Source organism: Dromaius novaehollandiae, chromosome 2, assembly GCF_036370855.1.
Source record: "Dromaius novaehollandiae isolate bDroNov1 chromosome 2, bDroNov1.hap1, whole genome shotgun sequence".
NCBI classification, from domain to species: Eukaryota; Metazoa; Chordata; class Aves; order Casuariiformes; family Dromaiidae; genus Dromaius; species Dromaius novaehollandiae.
The window spans coordinates 149,902,788-149,929,271 of NC_088099.1; the positions used below are offsets into that span (position 1 = coordinate 149,902,788).

General features: G+C 35.0%; 1 protein-coding gene across 6 annotated transcripts in view; it reads right to left on the reverse strand.

Annotated features, from left to right (window-relative positions):
- The window catches only part of WWP1 (WW domain containing E3 ubiquitin protein ligase 1), a 59,401-nt gene that overhangs the window by 11,043 nt on the left and 21,874 nt on the right, over window positions 1–26,484 (reverse strand). For 4 of the 6 annotated variants that reach the window (XM_026099758.2, XM_026099759.2, XM_064507780.1 and 1 more), the window contains exons 3-16: window positions 22,626–22,764; window positions 20,091–20,215; window positions 16,931–17,068; window positions 16,769–16,835; window positions 14,408–14,589; window positions 10,752–11,097; window positions 8,511–8,606; window positions 7,718–7,892; window positions 3,028–3,082; window positions 2,850–2,934; window positions 2,617–2,745; window positions 1,487–1,559; window positions 1,325–1,396; window positions 589–677 (exon numbers count right to left, since the gene is read on the reverse strand). In XM_026099758.2, the coding sequence (XP_025955543.2) occupies window positions 589–677; window positions 1,325–1,396; window positions 1,487–1,559; window positions 2,617–2,745; window positions 2,850–2,934; window positions 3,028–3,082; window positions 7,718–7,892; window positions 8,511–8,606; window positions 10,752–11,097; window positions 14,408–14,589; window positions 16,769–16,835; window positions 16,931–17,068; window positions 20,091–20,215; window positions 22,626–22,764 (1,771 nt within the window). The remainder of the gene's footprint in view (window positions 1–588; window positions 678–1,324; window positions 1,397–1,486; window positions 1,560–2,616; window positions 2,746–2,849; window positions 2,935–3,027; window positions 3,083–7,717; window positions 7,893–8,510; window positions 8,607–10,751; window positions 11,098–14,407; window positions 14,590–16,768; window positions 16,836–16,930; window positions 17,069–20,090; window positions 20,216–22,625; window positions 22,765–26,484) is intronic. The other 2 variants (XM_064507781.1, XM_064507783.1) reach the window with 2 other exon arrangements.

Genomic DNA, 26,484 nt, shown 5'->3' on the forward strand with positions numbered 1-26,484 from the left:
ATGGACCATGGATGAAACACACACTGTGTATGATTCTCCTGTTTTCAGACTTTCCTTTTGAGTTCTATTTCAAATTTTGGAAAAACTTGTGCTCTATTTCTTTCACACTCCTGTCCAGGCTACATATTCTGCTCATCTGCTTTACTTCATGCCTGTGCTATGCTCTTCTTGTTAATACCCTTTCTGCTCATATCAGCCCCAATCTGACGTTTGTACATTTTTCCAAAGAAGCAAAACCATTTATTTTTCCATAATCCCTGCCTCTGGAAAAGGTGAAGTTTCTGACAGGAAGTATCTGAAACAACTCAGTTTAGAACAATTATTCTGTATTAAAAAAATTCCAGTTTAAGTATCAATCTTTATCAAAGAACTGAACTGAGAACCCAGTTTTACTAATGTAAAGTGTTAACCCATAAACAATAGCCATTACTGCCAGTTCTACCTATCTAATACATTAAAGTAGCTAGAAAGTTTACCCAGCTGAAACTGCAAAAGTTGTTTCTTTGCCAACGGAATGACATTAGAAATCAGGGTTGCAGTATAATTAAAAATAAATAAATACGTAATTTTAAACAAATTTTCTTTTACCTTGCCAAGCCACCATAATCCAATCCTTCTTCTCCTCTGAATATAACATACAATCTTCTTCTCAAATCATAGGGTTTTAATGCCATAATCTATCCAAAAAACCAAATAATTATTTTAATAAATTGATGTACTTTGAATGCAATTCCTCCTTCAAATTCAGACTTTATTAGATACAGAAATGCCAACAGTTTATACACATTCAGAAAGCACTTAGACCAACTCATGAAACATGCAATTAACAACTACTGAACACAAAGACACCAACTCTGACTTAAAGTCCTCGTGCTGCAGACTGCTAGCAAGTAGGAGAACATATCTGGAATGTATCAGTATACGGCTGCCCTGTTACCTTCCTCCTAAGGCATTCATTATCAGCCCCCCTTAAAGGAAAATAGACTAGGAAGGGTCTTTTATCTGATATATTACAGAGTTTTCTGTTTTAGGCAAATCACTTCAAAATGTAGTTTACTCCGATCTAAAATGAATGTACTATATTTTCATTAATATTATACTTCTTACATGGTTCTTCTTGCTTAAAGAATCTCTTTCAAGAGGTTTTGATGGCACAGAGAAGGCAAGGATTTTGATTAGTCTTATAGTGCTCTCTAGGAATCCCCCTTTAGCTACGACCAGAGTAAGATTAACTTTGCTTGAAGGACCATTAGTCTGAACTGAGTACAGCCACTTTTGTTCTTACACTTTGTCCTGACAAAGACAACAAAAACTGCAGTCTTACTTGCTGGAAAGAATCTTCAAACAAAGTCTGTCTGGATACATTGATTTTCACATGGCTTGGCAGCGCATTGGACTGTAATCACAAAGCAGTAACGTTAAAAAGCAGCACATAAAAATATAAATTGAAATAGTCATAAGTAGTAAATAATTACTTATTCAGTACCTGACACAAGTAACGGAAATGAGCAAGTTTCCACCTAAAGCTGCGTTCATAAGCAATCTGTGGCCCTTTATTTCTGTAAGGAAATACATTTGAGATGCATTAACTTCACAGACAGCAAACAGTACTTTCAACTCTAAACAACATCTTGTAGATTTCACTAACACAAAAGTTTTGATCATAAGAAATGATCATCCATGGAAATCTAATATATGCTCCCATTTGTTTTTGTATGGCTTTCCAAGTAAGCAAAATGCAATTGATGGTTCACTATATCCATCTTTCTCACCTTTCCCTTCTCCCCCCACTTTCCTCTATTTAAGGCACTAGCCAGTTTACCAAGTTTGAGAAAAGGGCAAACATCTTGAGGATTTCAAATCCTTATCAATTTTGTGAAAATTAGAAACTAGCTAAAGGACAGACATCTAATTTATTGCATTACTGAGAAAAACTGCAGTATGAACTTAGTCACATTAGTCAACAAGGATTGACATAAGATGTAAGGCTTCATAAATTCAGCTGTTTGTGGAACTAGGAAGGAATTTATACTACAAGGAAGGAATTTATACTACAGTAATCTGTTAGCTCTTTGAAGTAAAGGCCATCAACATGTCATCAGAAATAAATCTTACCCTACATTAAAGATGTTAAGACAGCAACCATCATTTGGGTGAATACTTCTGATAAAACTATTTAAAAGAACATTCACATATAAAATTTTGAATATATTCAGAACTATTTTGCTTAAGCTTTAACATTGCTATACAGTGCAACTACAAGGAATATTCTTTACAAGCATTCATTGTTTCTTTTAAGAATTTAACTATTAGTTATACTAGTTGAACATTCATGTTTATGTTACTGCTCCTCTCAATTTCTGCATTTACAATCTTGGAATCTGAACACTCTATAAAAACTACTGAATCTTAGAGCAGCATTTCAGAGTACTTCACAGAGAAATTGATAATTAAATCTTAAACATAGATTAAATTTACAGAAAACAAATTCATTCATAATTCAGTGGTCAATTCTAACTAAAGTATAGAAAAAAGTATTTTTTTCTAGTAAGAGAACTTCATCATCAAGATATAACAAGCTAAAACAATTAAAAATTAATTTAATTTCTCACTTACACAGAAGATTTCCCGGTACGAGGATCATTGAAGGTGGTGGTTCTCATATTATGATCAACAAAGTATCTGACACCTTCTCTAGTGTATCTGATTTCCCAACCCTCTGGAAGAGGGTCTTCATTTTGTAAACTGCAGAAGAAATTGCAGATAGTACTTTTTCCCCCCACATCATGAAATTTAACATAACGATTAAGAAAGATCTTTTTATCTTCATAGTCAATATACACACCTACCCTTGGGTTCGAGGGTCTTCCCACTGTGTTGTCTTTGTGTTATGATTTACAAAATACACCCTATCATTTGAATCCACTCTCCTTTCTAGGGGAAAAAAGCAAACAACAAAACTATACAACAATTGCATTCCAAATTCTGTAATTGCTGCTTCCTGAAATCAACAGCTGATTAACTTACCCCAACCTGGTGGTAAAGGCCCAAGCGGATCATTTTCTGCTGACAACATTGAAGCCTATTTATAAACAAAAGGACACTCAGTTAGATCAAATAGTATTCATGTTTCTTTTTCTTAATGTATTTTAAGATTACCACTAGTTCTGAAGTCTATCCATTCTGTAAAAACATCGTGCCATTTTTAGTCTGTTTTCATGGTGAAATATACATTATATGGTAAGAGTAATGATTTGTACACTTGGGTCAACTGTTTCCAACCTCATGTCCCTTCCTTTCCCTTCCTACAGCAAACCTGATAGACAGCCAGTAGTCTCAAAGATGTAAAGTTCATAAAAGTTTTGTGGAAATACATATCAGCAGATCAGCACAATGTTCTTGTTCTTGCTTGATTTAAGAATATGCTTGTTCTTAAGCATGATCTTAAGTCTTACAAAAGACAAAATGAAAGAGATGTTACAAGAAATCATAATATGAAGTTTTTTGCCATTTATGTCATAGCACATTCCAGAAAATTTACTCCCTAGTCAAGCCTTCTTATTTGCAGGAATCCTCCACTCTGAAGAGTGCAGTCGAAGCAAACTTCGACTGAAGGAAAAAACGCGCCTAACCATTAATAAATACATTTCAAAATAAGTGTGGAAACACAATGACCATCACCAATACAGGTCGTCTTTACTTCCTCTGAAAAAAGGATGTGTCTTCTCTCAGTGTCTGGCTATTTTCAGACTTGTTTGTTCTTTGCAAAAGCAGTTGTGTTCCATTAAAATATTCAGATGTTTAAAATTATACTAGATGTGTACCAACACAGCAAGGTTTAAAAAAGAAGGGAAAAAAAGCCTAAATTGTCATTATGAACCATGCTAAGGCTGTATTACACTGTAATCTTGCAGAAGTCTCCCATTAGCTTCCAAAAATACAAAGCATAGGATAAAGAGAATATAAAAGGCAGAAATCCCCCAGACTGCAAGATCCATGCTCTAATTACAAACATCTCCACACGTTTTGGACACTAAAATTCACCTGTCCAGTCACATGGGGGGTTTTTTGTTTTGTTTTGGTTTTTTATGCAGAATGAAATTTTGGTAACTGGCAACCAATTTACGTTTTCCAAAGAATATTTTAAAGATCACTTTACTACTAATACTGCTTTGGCTTTATATAGCACATGTAATCCAAAGATCTCAAACACACTTAAGAGTTTACAAACAGCAAATTCAGGCAAGAAAAGCTACAGTATTTTTCCTGTTTTCCTCTGAAACAATAACAGAACAAGTATCAGAAGAAAAGACAGTGGTTAAATTCAAAATGAATATAACCTTTTTTTTCTATCCAACAGCTATTAGTTGCAAACAGAGAATTATCAACATTATTTCAGCACCAAATGAAGTTAGCTTTTCCTGCTTTTAGAAACTATACAATCACAGTCATCTGTAGCCAGAGTTTTCTACGTTGCAAGGATAAAAAGAATGATTCTTAACAAAAAGATGCCATCTGTCAAAGAACTGAATGGTGGTATGATTTGGACATTTCTGATCATCTTAGTTGGTTCAAAGAATTGTGTGTGTTTGCTGCTTAATGTATATTTAACAGAACACAGTGAAATGCTAGGCAGTGGCATCAGATGAGCCAGATTCAATACCAAAAGCAGTACGCTATATTAACCCAGGTAAAGCATTCATTGATATAGTCACACTGTTTCTGGTACCTTACATCTCTCACAGCTAATTCAGATATGTCTACATGATATTGCATTGTGCAGGATGCATATTCTGCATAAGGAAATTAAGATGTCAAAACACTAAATGTGCTGTATCTTTTTTCTTAATTAGTAACAAAGGCCCATCCTTAAAAAATATTTAATGACTTTCAGAGATATTCCTATATATTAGCAAGCTTTGAGCTTTCAAAATGATGTGAAGTAACCACCTGCAGGATGAACAAGGCTGTTCTAGCTAGTCATCACCACTTTTTCCATCAAGCAGTAACCTTTAATAAACAAACAAATCATAATGCTCGAACATTTTTTAACACATTCATTATTTCATACATATTGTATAAGAGGACAGTAATATTTAAAGAAAGTTAACTTAGTCTTTCTAAATCTTTTTTTTTTTTTTTTAGTATCTACTCTGGATGAGTATTAATTTTATCACGTAAGTATCTTCCCTCCATATACACACTTTTCTTCCATTTTTTTGAACTCATTTGAATGCACATAGTTGAGGGACATTAAATTTATTAAAAAAAAAAAAATCAGTAACAACCTATTTATATTGTAACTATTATATGATAAACTAACTTGAAATCTGAGGCAACTCCTCTCATTAAGTATTCTGGAATATCTAAATACAAAAATTAGTGCAAAAGGTGCAAGGAACAAAGGGAGCTGGTTCAAGAACAAACTAGAGTCTGTAAGTAGTTATTTGATCACTAGTACATTCAGTATTCTCATTAGAAGTGGAAAAAAAAGGACCAGCTACTCTTATGATAACACGACAAAAGAGAATGGAGAAGTTAGAAAGAAATGCATATAAATCAAAAGTAAGATAATTAAAATCCCCAACTCCAGGTAAGTGCCTCCAGGAGCACACAACAGAAAAGATAAGAATAACTAAAATAAATATACCCTATCCATTTTCTTTTTTCACTTAAAAAAGTTGAACTTTGACCATTCGATGTAGTTGAAACATTCTCTTAATAAGGAAGAGCATTCATTCACTGTTTCCTAAAAAAAAAAAAAAATACACTACAATCTCACTTAAAAAACACTATTATAGGCAGGGTCCTGCAGTGCCCCCAGAGGAAGAAGTTATCTGCAGATTGACCATAGAAGAAAAGCATATAGCAGCATGTAAGTCAAAAACTTCTCTCTCCTACAGGTATGTTCTGCCTGACAAACAAATTCTAACTTCATGATTCTAAGGGCAGAAGGGGCATTTTAAGAAATGAGTCAGTGTGGCCTTCAGTAAAAGTTATTATTAAATCAAAAAAGATTATCATTTGAATTTTATAAATATATTATATATTTATTTATATTTATATAATATATTACTTGTCCCCTAAAAGAACAAATCTAGCTCAGAAAAATTCTTAGGATCAGGACAAGTGAGTTGGTTTTTTTTTTTTTTTTTTTTTTTTTTTTTTTTCACCTTTAATCACCTGATCAAGGTAGTACAAGTAAAGAAAGTTACTCAGTAGGAGTTCTTGGCTCTACACATCTCAGCTGTAATTCCTGGATTAGCATTGAAAGTTATCTAAATTCCTAGGAGAAAAAAAAAAAAAAAAAAAAAAAAAAAGACAATGATGGGAGGTTTGCTTATATTTCTTTAGCAAGAATCAGTATCTTTCTACTCTTGTACTAAGAATGCATTTGCTGTCAAGCATCTCAGCGCATCCCTATTTAAATGGTAGTTATCATTTCTCTGTTTATACTGCATCAAGGCGACTTATCTCAATGACTTGATGAGACTATCCCTACGCTTTAGGCAGTATCTCAGGAGGCATCAGTTCTGACTGCACTAAGGTATTGGCACGAAGCCCTGAAGACAGAGCAGGAGTGAAACAAAGCGCCAATAAAACAAACAGCAATACAGTTAAGTTGAGAATCCAGACAAATTTCAATGTGTATGAGACAAGTGAATAACTCCAGTATAGCTACGACACTGTCCTACAGTTAAGAATGGTTTATGATACCCACATCTTTCTCTAGGTGTTTAAGATAAGTAGACTTTGATGCATAGCTCCAGCAGTAAAAAAATTCAGAGGTGATACATGTTTCCCCAACTACCAGTGATGATAGGGGATGCCTAATTAGATAAGCAAAGGGTGAAATCTTAAATATAAAAACACAGTAGTATCCTTTACTTCAAAGTGGGTACCTGAATAAAACAGTCCCATCAAATTCAAAGCAAAGTTAGGTCTGTGGATGCATAGAGTCCTAGTCCAGGAGTTAAATGAAGTTGGTTCAGACTTGTACTTAATGGTTCCTTCTTTAAAACACTCCAGCTTTGCTTTGTATCACTCATGAAAGTCTCTAGGACTGGATCTTTTGTTAAGAGACTGAATACAATTCTTAACATCCAAGTGTTTAGAGTGACAGTGACTTGCAGGTGCCACCATTCTTAACTCTAAAAAAAATAAATTAACCTATTTATCCAATTGCATTTTTCAATCTGTCTCAAGCTAGTCATAATTTTTTCTTCCTGTAAAGCTGCTCACTTAAGCTATCTGAGAGAAACGGAAAACCACGCAGGAAACTCCAGAGCTGAAGAGATGCACAGGCTTCCAGATGAGCACCAAAGTTTAAAGAAAAAAAAAATTACCACCTTTACTGATGAAAGATTCTGAATCACTAAAAGAGCTGAATGCCATTTAGTGCTCAAAACGCCCATAAACCAGCATTCAAGTTCCTTTTCAGTCAAGGAAGTACTTTAGCTTTACTTGCTACTATTGCAATTTAAAGTCTCAAGCACCATACAATCCTCAATGCTCAAGTTAGGAAACAGACTCAGAAGGGAATAGGTTTGTTCTTTTTTCTTTGAAGCAGATCTCATTTTTCAACAGAACCAAAATTTAAATTACTGATATCAAACTTATAACACACACAGTTGAACAGTTATGAAATGACTTTAGAAGAAGTTCAACAAAAAAAGTGTACCTCTCTACTAATTTCTACATATTATTTAAAAGTTACCGAATAGAGGTATCGTTGGTTAAATTGTTGCATAGCTCCCTGCAGTTGATTACGTTGAGATTGCCACTGCTCAAAGTTCCTGACTGATTCCATGGTCGGTCGCTGCCATGTTGTTGTTCTAGTATTGTGGTCCACATAGTAAACTCTTCCACGATCATCAACTCTTCTTTCCCAGCTATCAAGAAATACAAATGTCAACAGCTATGTATTTTTCAGTAACATTACAAAACTGATTTTCTCCTTGGGATAAATTCCTAGGCAGTATTTCAATCAAGTACCGGCAGTCATAGCCATCATTTTAATTTCTAAAGTATACAAAATATCACTGGTCTCCCCAGCTTTATGGCACAAAGACAACTATACTGAGCAGATAATAGACTGCAGACAGTAGCATGGCCTCTCTCTCTGTTGTCTCAGTTTTATCTTTAGTTTCCTGCAGCCACGAGCAATGTTGGGAGGTTTCACAGAAAACACTTTGCCTAGGAACCATGGTTTGGGAACCACTGCACTACACCTAAAGGTGTCATCTAAAAAAGGCAATAAAATGTGCATTATTTAATTCTTAGTGATCAGAACAAACATTATATATAAATACCAACATTCTAATGAAAACAGCTGCAATTAATATTATTCTAAATTAACTGAAAGTTATTATTTCTTCATATATGATATTTGATACAGTTTTTATGAACTGCTTACTAAAACTAACACTGTACTTTTCCCCGTACCAAAAAAAAATTAAAAGAAAAAAAAGCATTAATATCAGATTTAAATCAAAGGAAGTCTACAGTACCCTGGAGGTAAGGGCTGTGGTCTTTCCCATGTTGTAGTTCGCGTGTTGTGATCAACATAATAGGTTCTACCATGAGGATCCTTTCTTTGCTCCCATCTTTAAGACAAAAATACTTTTATATAAGTCAAGATGAATATGCTTCCTTAAGGTTTAGCTCTCACTAAGCCAAAAAAACACATTGCTATTGAATAGGAGTATTATTATCCAAGCCTCACTCTAGAAATCCCAAGGCAACTCACACTGGAATACACACCATCTACTTCCTACTTGAACAAGTATCACTGTACAGACTTCTTTAAAGGACTTGGTACATAAAATGAACATACATAAATATTCACAAGCATTTTCAAATTCTATTTAAAACATGTGAAAACAAAGCCAAGTAATTATCTGCTCAAGGTTTGGATGTTGAGAGAACCTCATTCAAAATGTGTTTAGAAATTCCTCTACTTTCACAAAACACATTCTTTGCAATTCCAAACATACACTTCTCACAAAAGAAAGGGAACTCATATTTTGAGGCACCGTCTCCTACTATATCCAACAAACAACAGGACCTTTCAGAGTGAACCTGAATGTGTGCTAGCAGATAACTGTCTTGTGTTTCTATTTCCTGACCTGGTAAATAATTCCCTATCTGAAATCCCTGAGGATTATTTCTTTAAATGTATTTGCAAAATGCTTACAATGAAGATGGACAGACGACCAACCGTTATAAACAATTCTGTTTTTGTGGTGCTGAAGACTGTCTTAATACAACAAACAGTATTTATACACGGGAGAGAAAAAAGAAGAAATGTTAGGTGAAGAGCTGACGGCTTTGCTTGCATTGGACATACATGTTTGCTTTTCTCATATATGTAATCATATAGCTCCTAAAAATGTATGCAAGCTCCTAAAAATGTAGACAGAACAACATTTTGTCTGCCACATGTAGGACTTGATGTGAATTTCCTCACTAATACAGAATATCTTTTTAAAAATACTACAAAATGCATTCTGAAGTTGAAAGGGTTCATTGCTAGTACCACGGGAAGATGGAAAGGAACAGCAGCATGTAATAGACTCTAAGTCAGTAGGGCTAAACATAACAGAGACTCAACTAGATTGGGAAAAAGGGGAACCAGTGGTCAGGGAGAAATGACAAATTGATGTATTTGGCCAAAGTAAGTGCTATGCCTGGAACTCATGTCCCTGTCCTCAATGGGAAAGCATACAAAAAAAATAAATAAATAAATAAAAGTGTGTGCATGTGCATGCACGAGAACCATAGGAATTCCCACCTACAAAAAGTTTTCATTCTCAAAAGTCCTGAAAATTAAAAGCTTTGTATCTCAAGTACATTCACTACTTCGATTTTTCTAGATTCCTGGGTTCTGTATTCATCCAACTCCAAAAACTCAGATGCAATGTCACCAATTACTTACTGAACCTGTTTCAGAGGGAGCAGGTACAAGAGAGTCTCTCTCCAAAAACTTAGCTACGCTGGCATACTCTCAACACAGAGAGTAAGAAATAATTTCTGTGTTCAGAAACTGCTACTCTAGATAATAATTAGAATAGTACAGAAATGTCAGGATTTTCAGTAAGTTACTGAAGACATCTTTTCATCCAAACATGAAAGCATCTGCAAAAATTATTAAGATCAATATATGTATTTGAACACAAAATATATTTTCAGTTGATGTCTCAGCTCATCTTTACTTTTGTCTTTAACCTTTAGGACAACAACAGTAGTTTCAAACACTGGTAGAATTAAAGGTTTCTAGCTGTTCTTAGCAAGCACATACACTTCAAACCTGTATTTTTATTTATAGCATTATTGGATGCATTGTTACATTGCAAGCACCTACAAGTACTTTTAGCATATTTTACTCATTTTCTCTTCTCTGTAAGTTGATCCTTACTACATTCTTACAGTTTAAAACCAAAGGAACAATGAGTTATGACCCAAGTATGAAATAAGTTTGAATACATCAAACGGCAATCTTCATGTCCAAAATACCCAAGAGTTCCTCTATTAAATCACATTACTGTCTCAGCAAATCAGCAAGCAACTGTTAGTTTCTCAGACAAGACCTACTGGCCAGTCAGACTAGCACAGCACAAACTCTATTTTAGATCAAATAACCATGCCTCAGCCAACCAACCTGTAGCTGGCAATCCAAGCAAGAAAAAATTTCTTGCACACACATTCAGACCACACAATTACATTACAGCATTAAAACCAAGCCTACATACCCTGGTGGCAAAGGTTCTGTACTGGCATTACTAGGCTGCTGTCTTACAGGGTCTCCAGATGTACTTGAGGAGGATTCCCTTGGTTTTGCTGTGTCTGCTGCTGTACTGTTTCCGGAATTAGGTGGAGCACAGTCTGTTGTAGTTGCGGTTTCAAGTCCAGCAGACACAACAGGTGATGATGCAGAAGCGTGGCTTTCAGAAAAGCCAGTTGCTTCTGTTGTTGACTGAGGTTCTGCCGTAGTGTTAGTGCAATCTGTAGACATGGGAGCTTCTACAGAACCTATCAGAGGCTCAGAGACAGAAGAATTACCAGCCTCTGGTGCAGAGGAGGATGACTCACCATTAACTGAGAAATTAGAAAGAAGAATATTTGCGTATCAGAACCTAATGAAATTTTTTTTAAATGACCAACTCAAGTGTTAACAAAGGAAGAAATACGTTTAAGTCATACCCATCTGTAATGATAAGCTTTTTTTGTCGAAAATAATAAAAAGTCACAAAGCACCAACTTAATTAAAGCTGCAATTAAAACTTACAATCTGTGAACCAACAATAAATACGTAATGACCTTGAGATAACTAAATATCCTCAAATTCAGTCACATTCTCTATACAACCTTGCTGAGGTAATTTCTTAGTTTCTTGCTATCTTGTTCAGTCCAATGTTATATTTTACTTGTTAGGTTAGCAAAAGTAGACATCTGCTTCCCAGAAAAAGTACAGCTTTGATTTTGAAACTTCACAACTTGTATCAACTTCAAAAAAGAATCTTGATTAGCATGTGAGGAAAGGAAAATATTAAGGAATAAATAACTATATGAAATATGGTAAGTAAAAGGCAATTCTTACATTTTTTCTTTTTTTTGGAGCTCAGACACTGAACTATGCAATTAACCAAAAACCAACTATGTGTGACTTGAAAGAAAAATCCCCAAAATAAAGGTCAATTGGTCCTAAAAGATTGCGTTTGGTTAATGTAACTTACATAGTCCGATGATTGAAGAAAATGCTTTTAGAATTATAAAGTAAATTATAAAGTAAATTAAGTGGTCTTTCTATGGCAAACATAAATGCCATCTAATGCATAAGCTCATAAAATATTTAAAGCAGACATGGATTTATTAGTAGGAGTAGGGACTAAGACGACTTTAGTACTCCCAAACCCTCTTGGTTAGCAATACATCAGTCATTGCAGAGCTTAACAGAACAGCATCTCAGCACAGCAAGATCTTGCCTCAGACAAGTGAAATCAGGTGCAGCAGTCAGGAGGATGCCTGTTAAGGTCAATGCCCTGATAAGAGCAGTGCAGTACAACATCACTCATAGCTTTCCTTTTCTGTACCACTAATCAACACCAAACACTGATAATTCTATTTATGCTTGTCAGTTTGCAAGTCCTTTAGAGTCAGAGCTACTTTTCTACAAGACCAAATATAATATGCAGAAAAAATTCAACTGATTTTCTATCTAATAGCATGCCATTAGGTTACGGTTCTAAGGACTGCGGCCCAAGTACTGCAATTGCTCTATAATCTTGTTGATACAGGTTTGTAAAATTTATCCCTAGACTAGCACTTATAAAGACACTGTCCCATCATTTTAAAGAGTTTATTTTAATTCCGTATAACACTCTTATAAAAACAAATAGCTCGGTTCTACTTGCAGTTCTATTTAATGTCAGTAATTTCTTGCTTTCCCAGAAGGTTAGAAAAATAGGTCAAAGAATTATAAGTTCTAGAACTGCAGTCACCAGCACATATTCAAAAGGATGTATTAAAATTAGTACATCAGTTTCTAAATGGAATTATCATTGGGCTATATATATTTTCTTTATATGTATAATGTTGAGCATGATTTTACAGGTAGCAGATGATCTGTAAGATCTGCAAAAAAACTGCTTTTTAAACACAACTGTTCCAAGACAATATGTTGCTACTTCCAGCTCACACTTGGTGGATTATTTCAAGCAAATGTAAAGAATAGTATTAAAAAAAATCATAACTATAGTTGATCTGCTCAGTTGCTTCACACTCCTGTTTTAATTAGGACCATTTATTCAAATGGAAAAAAAAAAAAGAGACAACTGAAGAGAAATTTTGATGCTCATTAAAAAAAATATATTTTTTTTCAATTTATCCACATGAAAAAGTGAATGGGATTACACAACCAAGTGAGAAGCAAAATAGCAGTGACAAATAATCAAGTTCTTTTAGTAAGCTGATCTCCAAAACAGATCTATATAACTTTACATCAGCCAACGAAATTATCAATTAGGTCTAAAACAGCAATTCTGGCAACGTCACATGAATTTACAATATTGCTAAGCACAACAGTGGAAAAAAATGGGTGTCATCAACAAATGCTGGAGACCTGTTTTATGCCTTGCCTCAAAAAAATCCACATAAGTATGTACAGTAGTTGAAAATTGTGATAATAAGTGAGTTAGTGCACACTCAGTGAAGATTCCATGAATATTAGTATTTGAACAAACCAATTATTTTTATAGTTTCCCTATCCTGCAGGCTTGAAACGGATCTCAGTGATAAAGGAAAATGGGAGCAAGACCTAAATAAAGTACATGCCCTTTGACCTTCAACTGAAAGTAGAGAGGAATGAAATTCAAATTCTCTAAATAGAGAAAAGCTTCAGAAAGGCCTAATTTAATTACTACCTTTTAAAGTTTATAATTGTTCCTGCCATCTTCCTGCCATTTCCACATTTCCCAATCCATTACAAAAAGTCTGACAATCTCCATTCTCTTTTTATTAACAGCTTGAGTATTTCTGTTTAAGGGTACATGTTTTCCCTGCTATCACTGTAATCCCTCTCAAACAGCTGAGAAAAGACAGAAAGAGCTTAAACATAATCATGATCAGATTGACAGTTCTGTCAAAGAAATAAGAATAAAAAAGGAAAATATTTTCTTACTTTGCTATACTGAACATTACTTGCAATCATAATCAATACCAACACCTTGTGCTTAAGAGGAAAATGAGATTTAATATTTGTTAATATTTGTTTTGAAACAGTATCCCTTTTGAAAAAATGAAAGTCTAGGAGAGTCTACAACAGTTCAACTCACTAGGGTTCCCTGACAGCACTAGAAAGTAGCTTTAGCTAATGGCAAAATAAACCTAACTATAGTTACTCAAATTAATTCTGTTAAAGAAATTTGACTCCAAAATCTTACAGTGTTTTTATTACTGTTTTTCCAGATTTGTGCTAGAAACAGTTTTGTGAGGAGACTACTTCCTTCCTTCCTTCCTACTAAGAAAAAACTTAATTTCACCATTAGTGGCTTTTTGTTTTTTGGTTTTTTGAAATGAGACAAGAAAGAATTTAATTTTTCCTCCAGACAGTCAGTGATATGATTTAGTCATGTGGTACACAGTAATGGATGTTTTGCATGCATTACATCTTTCTCATCAGTTCTCTTCTCTGATGAGGAAAATAAGAAAAGCTAGCGCACTTAAAAATGGAAAAACTCCAGAAAAATTCAGAGAAGTGAAAATACAAGATTAGAAGTTCAAGCCCAGAAACATCCTGCCAGTAATTCTGAAATCTAACAGAAATGTACAGAAAAAGTTCTACTTCATATTCTTTCAACTAGACACAAAAGCTTTACGGAACATGATTTCATAACTCTCCCATTCTTACCAGTGCTGTTGACAGGTTGAGCAGTAAGTGGTTTTGGTACTGATGAATTTTTGGGTCTGGCTGCAAGGTGAGTAGGAGATGGTGTGCTGTCTCCATTAACAGCTTCTACACAGAATGCATTCTGTACTACAGAGTTTGAAGGTACTTGATTGTCTAGTCCATTAGAAATGTCACAAGCAGATCTTGGCAGAAATAAAAACTCATTTTAGGTTACAACATATTAAACAGTAATGCAACTAAACCAAACCCCACACTAAAATATTCTAAAGGATCAAATACAGAAACTGAAGTAAATTCACAGCAGTTTATAATACCATGTTTGGAGAGCTAGATAATAGCCAAGTGTAAGACCAAAGCAAATGGCAAATTTAAGTATCTGAAATCTTCAAAAATAAGAACTGAGGATTTTCTATTTTCACTTCATCTTTTACTTGTAATGACATATTAAAATTGAGTCGAGCAGACTGATTAGTCTGCCACATCTTCCAAAACCACCTTAGTGACCCTTCCAAAGCAGCAGCTATCAGCTATCAACTTTTTGCTCTTCTTAAGCAAGTTGAACAATTGATTTTGTTTGTCATATCTGCAAAAATTATTCTAGTAATAACTTAAGGGAGTAACAAGGGAGTCTCCCTCAGTAAAGGGAAAACACGAGGAACTAAGCATAGACAGGATGTGACTTTATGTGTACAAATGTACACAGGCAGTTCTGTGTTTGTAAGGCCACACGGAAACAGAAGTGGCATAAGGGCCTGTGAATGTTAAGCCCTGTTCAGTTTTACTGGTTTTTACCTATATCTATCCCAAAATGTTTAAAGCTACCCATGAGACAGAGTCACATACTGTAAAACATAAGTTTGATGCCAACTCCCCATCATTCAAAGAAGCAATGGCTAAAAAGTAAAGAGATTTAGTAAGGCAGAAGTTAAACAGATGTCAAAAAATGGGAGAATGTTAGCATTTCCACTTTTCAGAGTGGGAAAAGAACAAACAGCATGTCCACACTACCCTACACAACTCCAAAGTAGTAGTATTAACTGACAATTAAAATATTATCCCTTTCGATTTTACAGTACAAACCTGATATTCTTCCTAAAGACACACACAAAAACTACTTCAAAACTTTTCTTCATGTGTTTAAAACTGTGTCAAAATCAAAACTGCTAGATAGCTATATGGAAGATTTGTAATCAAGATATCAGCATCAAGAGCAGGATCCCAGTAAAAGCCTCTCCTGGAGCAACAATAGTTGAATGGAAACAAATGATTGCTACTAATGTTTCAAAAGACTATGCAGGTGCATTTGAACCTTTTTGAAATAATTGTGAGCAGTGACAAAGCCTTCTAAAGAAAACCAGGAAGAAATAACTTTTTATTCTCATTCCCTAGTATTGTGCACCCATGGGAATACAGGGGCAAACCTCCACATATTCAAGAAAACAAGGAACTAGTGTACAAGGACAAACGTGTCCCTGTCACTCAAACGCATAGCAGTTGTATGCTAGTCCACTGCATCCTATGCCAAGAACTTAAAAGGGAAGGGGTTCACTGCAAGGTAACCAGGTGAGCCATAACATTAAATTGATCTCAATTTTGATCTACTTGACTCCTTTACTGGCAGTGAGGGGACAAACAACCTATTCCTACTTCCCTCCAGGCACTCTCTGAGCTGGTACAGAGATACAGGGGCCAAGAATGAAATGCTAAATCAATCTCAAAGCTTTTTCTTGCCACTTCAGGTTGCAGTGGGCAAACTCTTTGCCTCAATGCTCTGCATACTGCTTCCTAAAGTCAATGCAAGTCTGTTCAACACCTGATCAAGACCTTAAAAAGGAAGTGACTGGGGGGGGGGGGGGGGGGGGGGATCATTTACACTCCTTCCTTACATGCAGGTGGTATATTGTAAGAAGTTGGTAGAAATACATAGAAATAACTCTTAAAACAGCAGAGGAAAACAAGTGGAGTAAGGACACAAAACCACACTGAATCAATTCTCCACTCATCTCTGTTGTAGCACTTAACAGATTTCCAATCAGATAAATTTATATGTTCAGAGTGTTACATATCCAAGAGGCAAATCATAAACTACTGGAGACCAAGCTTTAACAGGACAGCAAGGACAGAGCTGTAAATATAATTCTGTCAAGCTAAGTCATGTAATTATTATGCAAGCAATATTTCCAAAACTTGTGGTATTATAATTTAGGGCTTGACAGTCAAAATCTATCCCCTTCTCTCTCTCTCTCCCAAAAAGCCAAAAAACCAAAAACAAACAAAAAAACCCACCACAACCCACACAATTTAACTGATGCAGTTGCTACTATACTTCATACAGTCTAGAATACAAAAATAAATTCCAACCTGGATGCACTTCTTGCTGAAGCATCTCTGTTTTCATGTACAGCCTCACCATTCTGCTGAACTTCTACTGAACAGGAAGAAACAAATTAAACAGAAATACTCTATTTTATCTCTTTAAAATTTTAATCAAAACATTAAACACTTTTTTTTAATTTGACTTACTGGTTGCTGGTGAACTGAGATTTGTAAGAGATTCTTGTTCAACAACCAAACCATCTAGCACAACTGTCAGTTCACCTGTTTGCACCATGCCACTCTTGTTTTCCAGAGATAGTTTCAACTGTTCTTTCACCTTCTCCACTAAAAATGCAGTTGGAGAGGGTAAAGGGAGAGAAGGAGAGAAGGAGTAAAGGAAAGATTAAATTCTAAGAAACATGGGGAAAAAAATCCTTTTGACACAAAAATATGATACATATGTATTTAGTTGTACAAAGCTGAGCTTAAGATGCTCAGATGATTCAAATCAACAGAGCAATCACTAAGGGGCTGTGTGAATTTATACCAGCTGTGTGTAAAAGCACAGTTTATAGTAAAAATAAATTGTCCATTTTCATAATATATTCTATATGTATACACAGGAGCCATACAGTTTCAGTACTGTATTCCTGTAGATTTTCCAGGTTTGCTGTTTCCACTAAGCCCTTTTGAAATCATGCACTACTTACATAACACCAGAAGGCTTAAAAACAAACAACTTCTGAACTACACATCCAAATATTATGCTTTACAAGTCACAGTAAGCCTTATACTAAAACCAGAGCTCATGTTAATTTCTTACATCACCTTCCAAAACTAAGAGACCACTAGGAAGAACATCAATCTGTGGAAGAAGTAAATACAAAGACTACATAGAGAACTTCCTTTTTTTTTTTTTTTTTTTTTTTGTAAATAATTTTTAGTAAATCCTTACAGGCATTTTCATAGATCCCAGCTCAGAGGATTAAACATTAACAGAGAGGATACCTCAAATAACCAAAATCAGAAACTGCTATCACCAAAACAAACTTTGTGTTTTGAAATATTATAGTACCTACCAAAAAAAAAAAGTGCACATGGTCCAGTAAAATAATTCTACATGACCAATAAGCAATACACAAATACGTAGACAGACAGACATAATCCACAACTCAGCATGCTGTAGATGTTACATAATCCTCTCTAAATCAAGTGTTACTAACACAGCATTTAAACCTACATGTCAGAAATCCAAATATTGTAAGCTAGGAGGTCACATTAGTCAGCTTAAAATGGTTAAGGCCTTTTAGTATTTGTGGTCTCAGGTTTAATTTTTCAAGATATGCCACCATATTTGTCTCCATATGATAGCATTCCAAGCTAAAGTTAAAACTCACTGTGCATTAAACTAGCATTTCCTTTTTTTTTTTTCCGCTCTTATCTAGAATCATAAATGAAAAATAAACACAGAAACAGGGAACGCTACCATGAGCTATTGCCAAATTCTCCAAGATGTTAAGGTCAGTAACTATAACCTTTAAAGCTAAAGAGCAGATTCAAAAGTATAGTGGAGCTACATTTACTAGTAGTACTTAATTTACCTACTGCTAAATTAGGATGGATTTCACGGTGCCATAAATCACTAGAGCAAATACGAAGTTGCCAAAAGCATACATATGTAAGTTATCCTCAATCTATTATAAAGTTATTGATTTAGAGATCAGCATTTTAGGCAATTATACTACAGAAAGAAGAGGGAGAAGGAACTAGTCTACAATAGAGCTGTTAAACTGAAACATATACACTGCAACATATTTACAAATCATTTCTGCAAAGGATGATTGGTTTACCATTTATTATTTTAAAAGGTTCCCTCCCAAAAGATCAGTTGGCTGTACTCCAGATGATGTGGCAGAAAAGTTGGGACAGCTGTGAGCAGCAATTCATTAGTGGTGCTAGTTAGTAGGAAAAATTACCACTAATTCTAAGGTTTCTGCATTTAGAGGACTTCCACTTTACACTTTTGTCAGTAAAGAGCCTTTCAAGTGCTGCTTATTAGCTTAGACATCAGTAGCTGAACCACTGAAGAATGCAGATCAGATTATTCTACTATTGAAGGACTGAAGAATCCAGTCTGTCAAACTGTTAACTTGCCAGAACAGGAAGCACTCCACACAAATTACCTTTCGTGAAATCTACAGCTAACTCAGAGAACCATCCCCTGAAAGAATTTGTTAAGTTTTTGGATCCTACACCCCCCTGGACCTACAGTTGTAAAATATTAACTATTATGTTAGACTGCTATTACTGTTACAACCCAGTTTCTTCTAATATAGTTGAAGCATAAAATTTCAGTAATGGGAAATGTAGAGAATGCACGATTACTTTTTTATCCTGTTAAAAAGAATTTAAATATCAGTCCTGACATTACAGGACCCTTTTACACAGTGTTTTACCTCATTACAAAGTATTTCTAAAATATAGAGAATTTTTCTTTCTCATTTTCAGAAGGTAAGTACCTTTTCCCCCTTTACAATAGAATGTGGGGCAGAATCCCTGTAATACTGCTGAAGAAATTCCACTTGATTTTGGATTTCTCTTTCAATTTTTTGTAAGAATCAGAAAAACAACTTTTTTAAGGTCTCCTTTCCCCCACTACCCTGGGTAGAGTTCTTAGTTTTGTACGATATCTAGCTTGTGAGAAAGGTCAGAGAAAGGTTTAGCTGGAATTCTAGTGCCACTCTGAAGTGGAATTTAAAGTGTGGATTCACCATCTTATTGTATTAAGGAAAAAATTTAGAAAAGCAAAATTAGATAAAGAAAATCTGTTTTAATTCTATGAAAGAGAATTAAAATTAGAAGGTATGTAGAACACAGTAATCACTAATGTACTAAAAGGAAGTTCTCAATTGTTTCATTCATTAATGGGTCCTACTGCTCTCTGGGCAGCTAAATCATGAGGGGACAATATCCAGCCTTTCTGCTAATGATTCCACAGAAGGAAAACATGAAAAATGATGTAGACACCTTTTCAGAAAGTTTAGACTTTTTTTTATTAAGTCTAAAACAGATCTTTTAGCAAATCAGAAATTAGTATGTCATAGAACATTATATTTAATCACTTCCAATTTTACCTAATTTGCAACAACTCATACTCTAGCATTTGTTTCAATATTGCTATATTCCATTGTTACATTTAAATTGCTCTCTACAGCACAATTAGACATGTCCGGAAGAGAAAATTAAAGACAGCAACTGAAAGTCAGTTGTAATAACATGTGTAGTTAGTAGTTTGGTTGCCAGTTTTGACATACAGATTAGTAATAATAGTTTTACTTCACTCAAAATATCCTTCATGATAACTTACATTTTCTATTGTGTATTTCCAAAGCTTGTCTCAAGTCTACAGTGGCTCTTCCTAATAAAGCATCTGCTTTTAAAGTGTGATGGCTCCACACTCTAAATTCCAGCGTAGTCTGTGGAGTCACATTCCTGCATATAAAATACATTTTTAAAAAATATATACAGATTTTAAAGTATTCATTTTTGTTATTAGGAATATTTGGTCTCAATTCACTTTCTCATATTTATTGTATTTTTTGATACTAATTAACTGAAAAAAGTTTTTGGACTGCAAAGGGGATTTTTTTTAACTAAGGACTGTAAACAGTGTAAAATTTATACTTAGTCTCAAGATCAAACTTGAATTGTATTACTAAAATAGTATCAGAAATCTTGGGAACATCAGAGTAACCTACACTAAGCTCAGATCTCAGTTATACAACACAGCATTTTGTTCAAAAAAATATTATCCTTATTCCTCCCTAATTCAAAATTCTAACTACAGATTTGCATTATTCGGGGGGATAAAAAAGGAGGCACTAAGTATATTTTACTTTTGTCTGTCACTAGAAAGCAAAATACCAAACATTTACCAAAAGAAAAAAAAAGGCAACCAACCAGTTGCATACAAGTAGGAGGAACCTACTCACTATGTGCTCATCATGGAAGTGCTGATAAAACATTATTTATGAATCAACAAGTGCACATAAAACCATAATGCATACTCTCAGAAATCAGAGGGGGGAAAAAAATCAAATGAGGAAGCTAAAGTAAAAACTGGAGGGAAGCAGTAAGATAATGGAACTGATTACAGTAATGCTGTAATAACTTTTAGCAATGATCTTTCCCTAGCTCAAGAAGGAGAACAAGAAACTATGTTAGGTCCCAGAGAATAAGTTTTGTACTATAGGGTCTATTACAGCAAGAGTGTTTCTGACTGTGAAGAAAGGAGTAGAGTCATGATTCTGCAAGAAGTCCAACACTTCATATCCATCAAAACACTATTGGAAATATAAAGTTATATCGGCATTGCCAAAAACAACTTTTCCCATCAGCAGAACCACCTTTATAGTCACTTGAAGGTGTTAGACAATGTGGACCATTTTTGCTTAAGTCAATGAGCAAATATGCTTTTGTATTCTGAATAGGCTGCACTCTAATTGAAGCCTTTCTAAAAGACCTGTTTTAAATGGGGAAAAAAAAAAACCCTACATGCATGCATACATACATACACACATACACACACAGAGAAATTAAAACTGGTGCTCATGCAGTCCTATACAGCTCAGGGGAAGCTGGTAAGAAACAGCTCACTTATCTTCAAATAGATCAGGCAACTGAAGCAATGATATCATTCCAATACCCAGAGTAAGAGGGTACCAGAATACCTTATTTAAGTGACAAGCCCTAAATAATACTGATGATAGAATGAGCGTTTGGTAGCAATGCGGTTGGCAAATTACCTCATTTCTATCAGCCCACCAATTACTCTGCCAAATCTAACCTGTCTTCTCAACAGCAACTCTACAAACATAATGATAGTTCTGTGTTTGTGCTAGAACGACTCCCGAAAATCACCGTCAGGCCCAAGACTCTATTATTCATTTCTGCAATATTGCAAAGAGGTAGTAAGCTCTACTAAACCTGAAGCATTTAAGAAGCATGGCACAGAAACATCCTAATTGCTTCAGCCCAGATTTGGAGCTAATAATGTCAGTGGTCCCAAGCAGACAATTCCCCGAAGCTAGGTGTGCTGTACTACTCCCCTTTCTCCAGCATGGTTAGATACAGGAACCAGGTGCAGGAGAATGAAGTTGTTTACTGCACAAAGGCAGGCCAGATGCTGTAAAAAGTACTGGACCACGCTCAGTGCCACATTAAAGCGGCTATGCTGTTTCTAGGGCCAATTCTGAAGCAATATTATCTTGTTTTTGTCAAATAATGCATTCAAGCCAATTAAACAGTGCAAGATTTGCCAGTTCTTCATGGAATCAAATCCAGATACATCTGTACCTGTAGTACACTTAATACACAACCACATTAAATAATTCAAATATTAGGATAAGTTGCATGGTCATATTGTAGTAAACAGTTCTTATGACTGCATCCCCTTTAACCGGAAATTTAAAGGAAAAAGTGACCCTCCTCATTACTACTTATCAAGCTGAGATTTGGGGTTTTTTTTTTTTCCTTTTAAAGTTGAAATTGATGTGGTTACAATTAGTAACATCTCCTAGAGAAGGATCTTAAATTTGAAGAGTCCACAGTGCAAACAAAAATATTTAGCTATATACAAAAAGTTATTTATCTTTCTTCTCTTAGTTATATATATATTTTTTTTCCTTCTTTTCTTACGCTGTATATACCAACTGTACACAGGGAAAACACTACTCTGTAAGAAACTGAAAAAGAATTTTCATTTGAGATAAATATCACCTTATATCTGCATGTAGTTATCAACAGCCAGAGAGTACTATGTACACAGCCAAGTTTAACAAGTATTTTCCTATAGTGTCTGGCTAATAAACAGTATTAAATAAACAAACAAAAATTGACTTACACTGTCAGCTGCTCATCCCATTTTGGATTTGAAGAACTACTTGATTTTGCTGTTTTCTTGATTTCCCCATCTGCAGTTAATTCCGTGTAGAAAGTTGTTCCAAACCAGTTCTTTTTCCGTTTCAGTTTGGCACTGGAAACTAATAAAATTCATTGCTTTATCTACAAGAGCACACTTCCTTCTGGAAAACAGAAAAGTACTGCCTACACAATGTATGAAACCTGGCATAGCAATGTCATTCCTTACCTTTTCTACTTCTGATGAATATATGGGACTGCCTACCTGAATCTTAAGAACTATGCATAGGAAAGTTTCAAGCACACAAAAAGTGTTAAGAGCTCAATGCTACAATAGTAACTTCTATTTTCAGAAAGATACTTTATCAGGTAGTTAAAAATAGGTGGCATATTCTCTTCAGCACTTATTTGCAGGATGGGTTAGAGAGACAGCACAACTACTCTAGAAAAAAAAAATACTGAAACTCCAGTAGTTTCTGTTTATTCTCTCAATCTTCTAGTTTCTGTTTATTCTCTCAATCTTCCTTCTCTTCTTACTTTTAACTGAAAAATGGCTAAGTATGATATATCAGAGAGATTATCAGGCAGATTTTTTTGCTCTCTTTTTAAATAGGACCTTCAACAGTGCTTTAAATTATATGCAGATATGGGAGCATAAACAATTCAGGTACAGTTGAAAATTTCATTCACTGCATAGCACAGCCAACTACCTGTACGCAGAGCTTCAGCTCCTCTCCTATGCTACCACTGTGGTTGTACACATCAGCTTGTTAAAAGACAGAAATCAACTCTTACATTTCCGCTGTTTAAAGAGCTTTGCAGATGAACTTAAAGCTTCAGCACAGTGTAAATCTTCAACAATTAAGAAATAGCAAGTGACCAAAGGAGCTATTTTTTACCTCCAAATCACTGTTAAAAGTCCTCAGTGCTCCCCATAGGTCGTTCCCTCACTTCCTCACCCAGCTGATAATGTTACTATAAAAACCAACAGCAGCCTAACTGCCAACATTTTAAATTCTATTTCAGGCACATGCTTCAGAAGACACCATTGATGGACTCACAGCTGTACATACCTGCTGACTATGCTTTCTCTCTTATCCCTCCCATACTTCAGTGAGATTCTCTTTCCCTTCACTTTCAACCTAAAGCAAGGCTAAATATTTTCAGCCACTTCAATTAATCCTTTCCTGTTGTTTGTGGAATAGCAAATACCATACAGGAAAGAAAGTGAAAGTTAAATAAACTGCCTGGAAGGAAGACAAAAAGAAGGCTGCTATATATTTCCAGGTTACAGAATTCTGAAAAGTATACATTAGTTAGTTATGGTTATTGAGATGCAACTATCCAAGATTCTAAAGACATGAGACACACATTTCTACTTAATTTCCACTAAAAGATGTACACTTCCTTACATTTGAAAATTTCAGATTAAGTCCCACACTTGTCATAAAACAGAAATGCAGCCTTGATACCAATGAAAAATTAAATGTAAAAAACTAAAAATATAATCCGCCCCATAAGGCATATTTTTTCATCGGAAATTTTGGTCAGTATCTTTTAAGCTGCAACAATCTCTATTTCTTCCACATTCGTTTTTCTTCCATATTTTACTTTTTAATAGCAACTGCAACATTTATTAAAATATAGGTATCTATTCATAATATATAAGCTTTCCTATAATTTTCTCCCTTTTCTCTAATTATATTTTAATTCATAAAGTTTTGAGTCCCCAAACATGAGAGGGGAACAGTGTCATTTCATCTTTTTAAAAAATTAGGAGTAATGAACAAAAATTAGCAAGAGACTTCAAAGAGAATTGACAAGACATGATATCTCACTAAGTACATTTGAAAAAATACTGACGGCACAACTTGTTGGCAACATGTTGTCAACTATCCAGTCTTGAACAAGTCACCTACCACTCCACATGAATTTCCCTGTCTGCAAAACGGATGAATGCTGCTTGCTTCTTTTGTAAAAGTGGTTTTCAGCTATAGTCCTTGAAATGTAAGTATAGGTTCCACAACAGTATAAACTAACCTGAGCATAAACCACTCTAGATCGGCAATGCTAGTCTTGCACTCCTCTGCCTCCCACCTCTTCCCTTGTACTGCCACTGGCATTCCTCTGATCTTGCGATAAAGACTGGCTAAAGAACTAAATCCTCAGAAAACTAACCCTAAAAAATGTATAGATTTCTGTCAGCTTATATGCCTGAAACCAGGTCTCTTGAAGTCAGAGATGTGCCTGTGCCAGGAAAATAGAAGAGTGCTTGCTAAGTAGCAGAACAGTACAGATTATCAAAATGATCACTTCTGCATACCCAGTTCTGAAGATATGGGGCATCTGTAACTCAGTTTATTACAGCTTTATATACTGAATCTAGGTGGCTCCACCTATGCTATTAGCTAAAATCAATTTTGATGATTCTTTACATCATCGAATTATGTGATCTTTATACAATGTTAATTGGTTTTCCCACTGAAAGTTCCTCTTATATTTAATTTGATAGAGCAGCCATTCTGGGGACTATTCAATATGTTTTCTCAGATAACCTGATCATCTTTGGACCATCCAACCTGATGTATTCTTCTTCAGATGCAGATTTTTTTTTTTACGACATTGCATCTTACTCATGCTTTTCCAAGTTTTGTTCAAGATAGCCTTAATATATTCTTGATCATGCATGCATTCTTAGTTCAGGGTTCCCAGATTTCTCAGGATCCCTGGAAAAGTTCAACTTATGTATCAATGGTAAAATAATATTTATATACATACATATGTATGTATACATGCATATATGTGTATACATATTTACTTAAAACATCTTTCTAAGTACTTGCTGTTAACATTTTTACATTTATCTAATTATGGCAGTGTTTCAGTAATTATTTAACTTGTTTACCTAGATTTATTTTGCTTCTCTTCAGACTACAACAGGTCTTTATTCTGCTCTGCCATCCAATAGCAAGAGTAGCTAAGGTTGACACTGATTATCATATCCATGACCAGTTTTTATTCATGAATAGCAGAGCCAGCAGAGCTCATAACCTACTCGGCCTGTCTAGCATCTATCAAAAGAACTGTCACCATTACAACCAGAAATTTCCAGAACTGTATGTACACCACTTTGTCTCTCTTCCAGAAGATACTGGGATGACTAAAGTCCACCTAAAACTGAGAGCCAGCAGAGCAAATGGAAGAGATGAAATAATCACAAGATGTAACATAGGAAATTCCAATCACATGAAAGGAAAAACATTTTCACAATGAATGTGGTTTAATCACTAGAACATATTGCCCAGGAAGTTTGGACGATAGCCCAAGCAACCTGATCCAGCTTCAAAGGTGGCCCTGCCTTCAGCAGGGGGTCGGACTAGGAGATCTCCAGAACTGCTTTCCAACATAAATGATTCTATATGGCCATGCAGTGCATCCTGCTGCCCTAAGGATAACACAGATCACCTACATTACTCCCAATAGAAGTTTGCCTGATATGTAACCAAAGACCTTAATTTTTTGAAAACTTAACAGATTTTACAATCTCTTCTAGTACTTCTCTAGCTTCACTGTAACAGTGCACCCCTTTTCAGCTTGCAGTTCACTATAACCATCAACCTTTTTTCTGTAGAAATTCAGTAACAACTGTTCCCTGTATGGAATTTGTGCTATTAATTATTTGTTCCCAAGTGAAGTCCATTACATCTGCCCTTACTGTTGTATTGCATCTCTCTTTTTTTTTTTTTAATTAATTTGAAGAAATCATTAAACCCTGTCATCCAACTCACTGCATCAACTCCACCTAGATCCAAGTCATTTTCGTATGCTACATTTATGCCCTT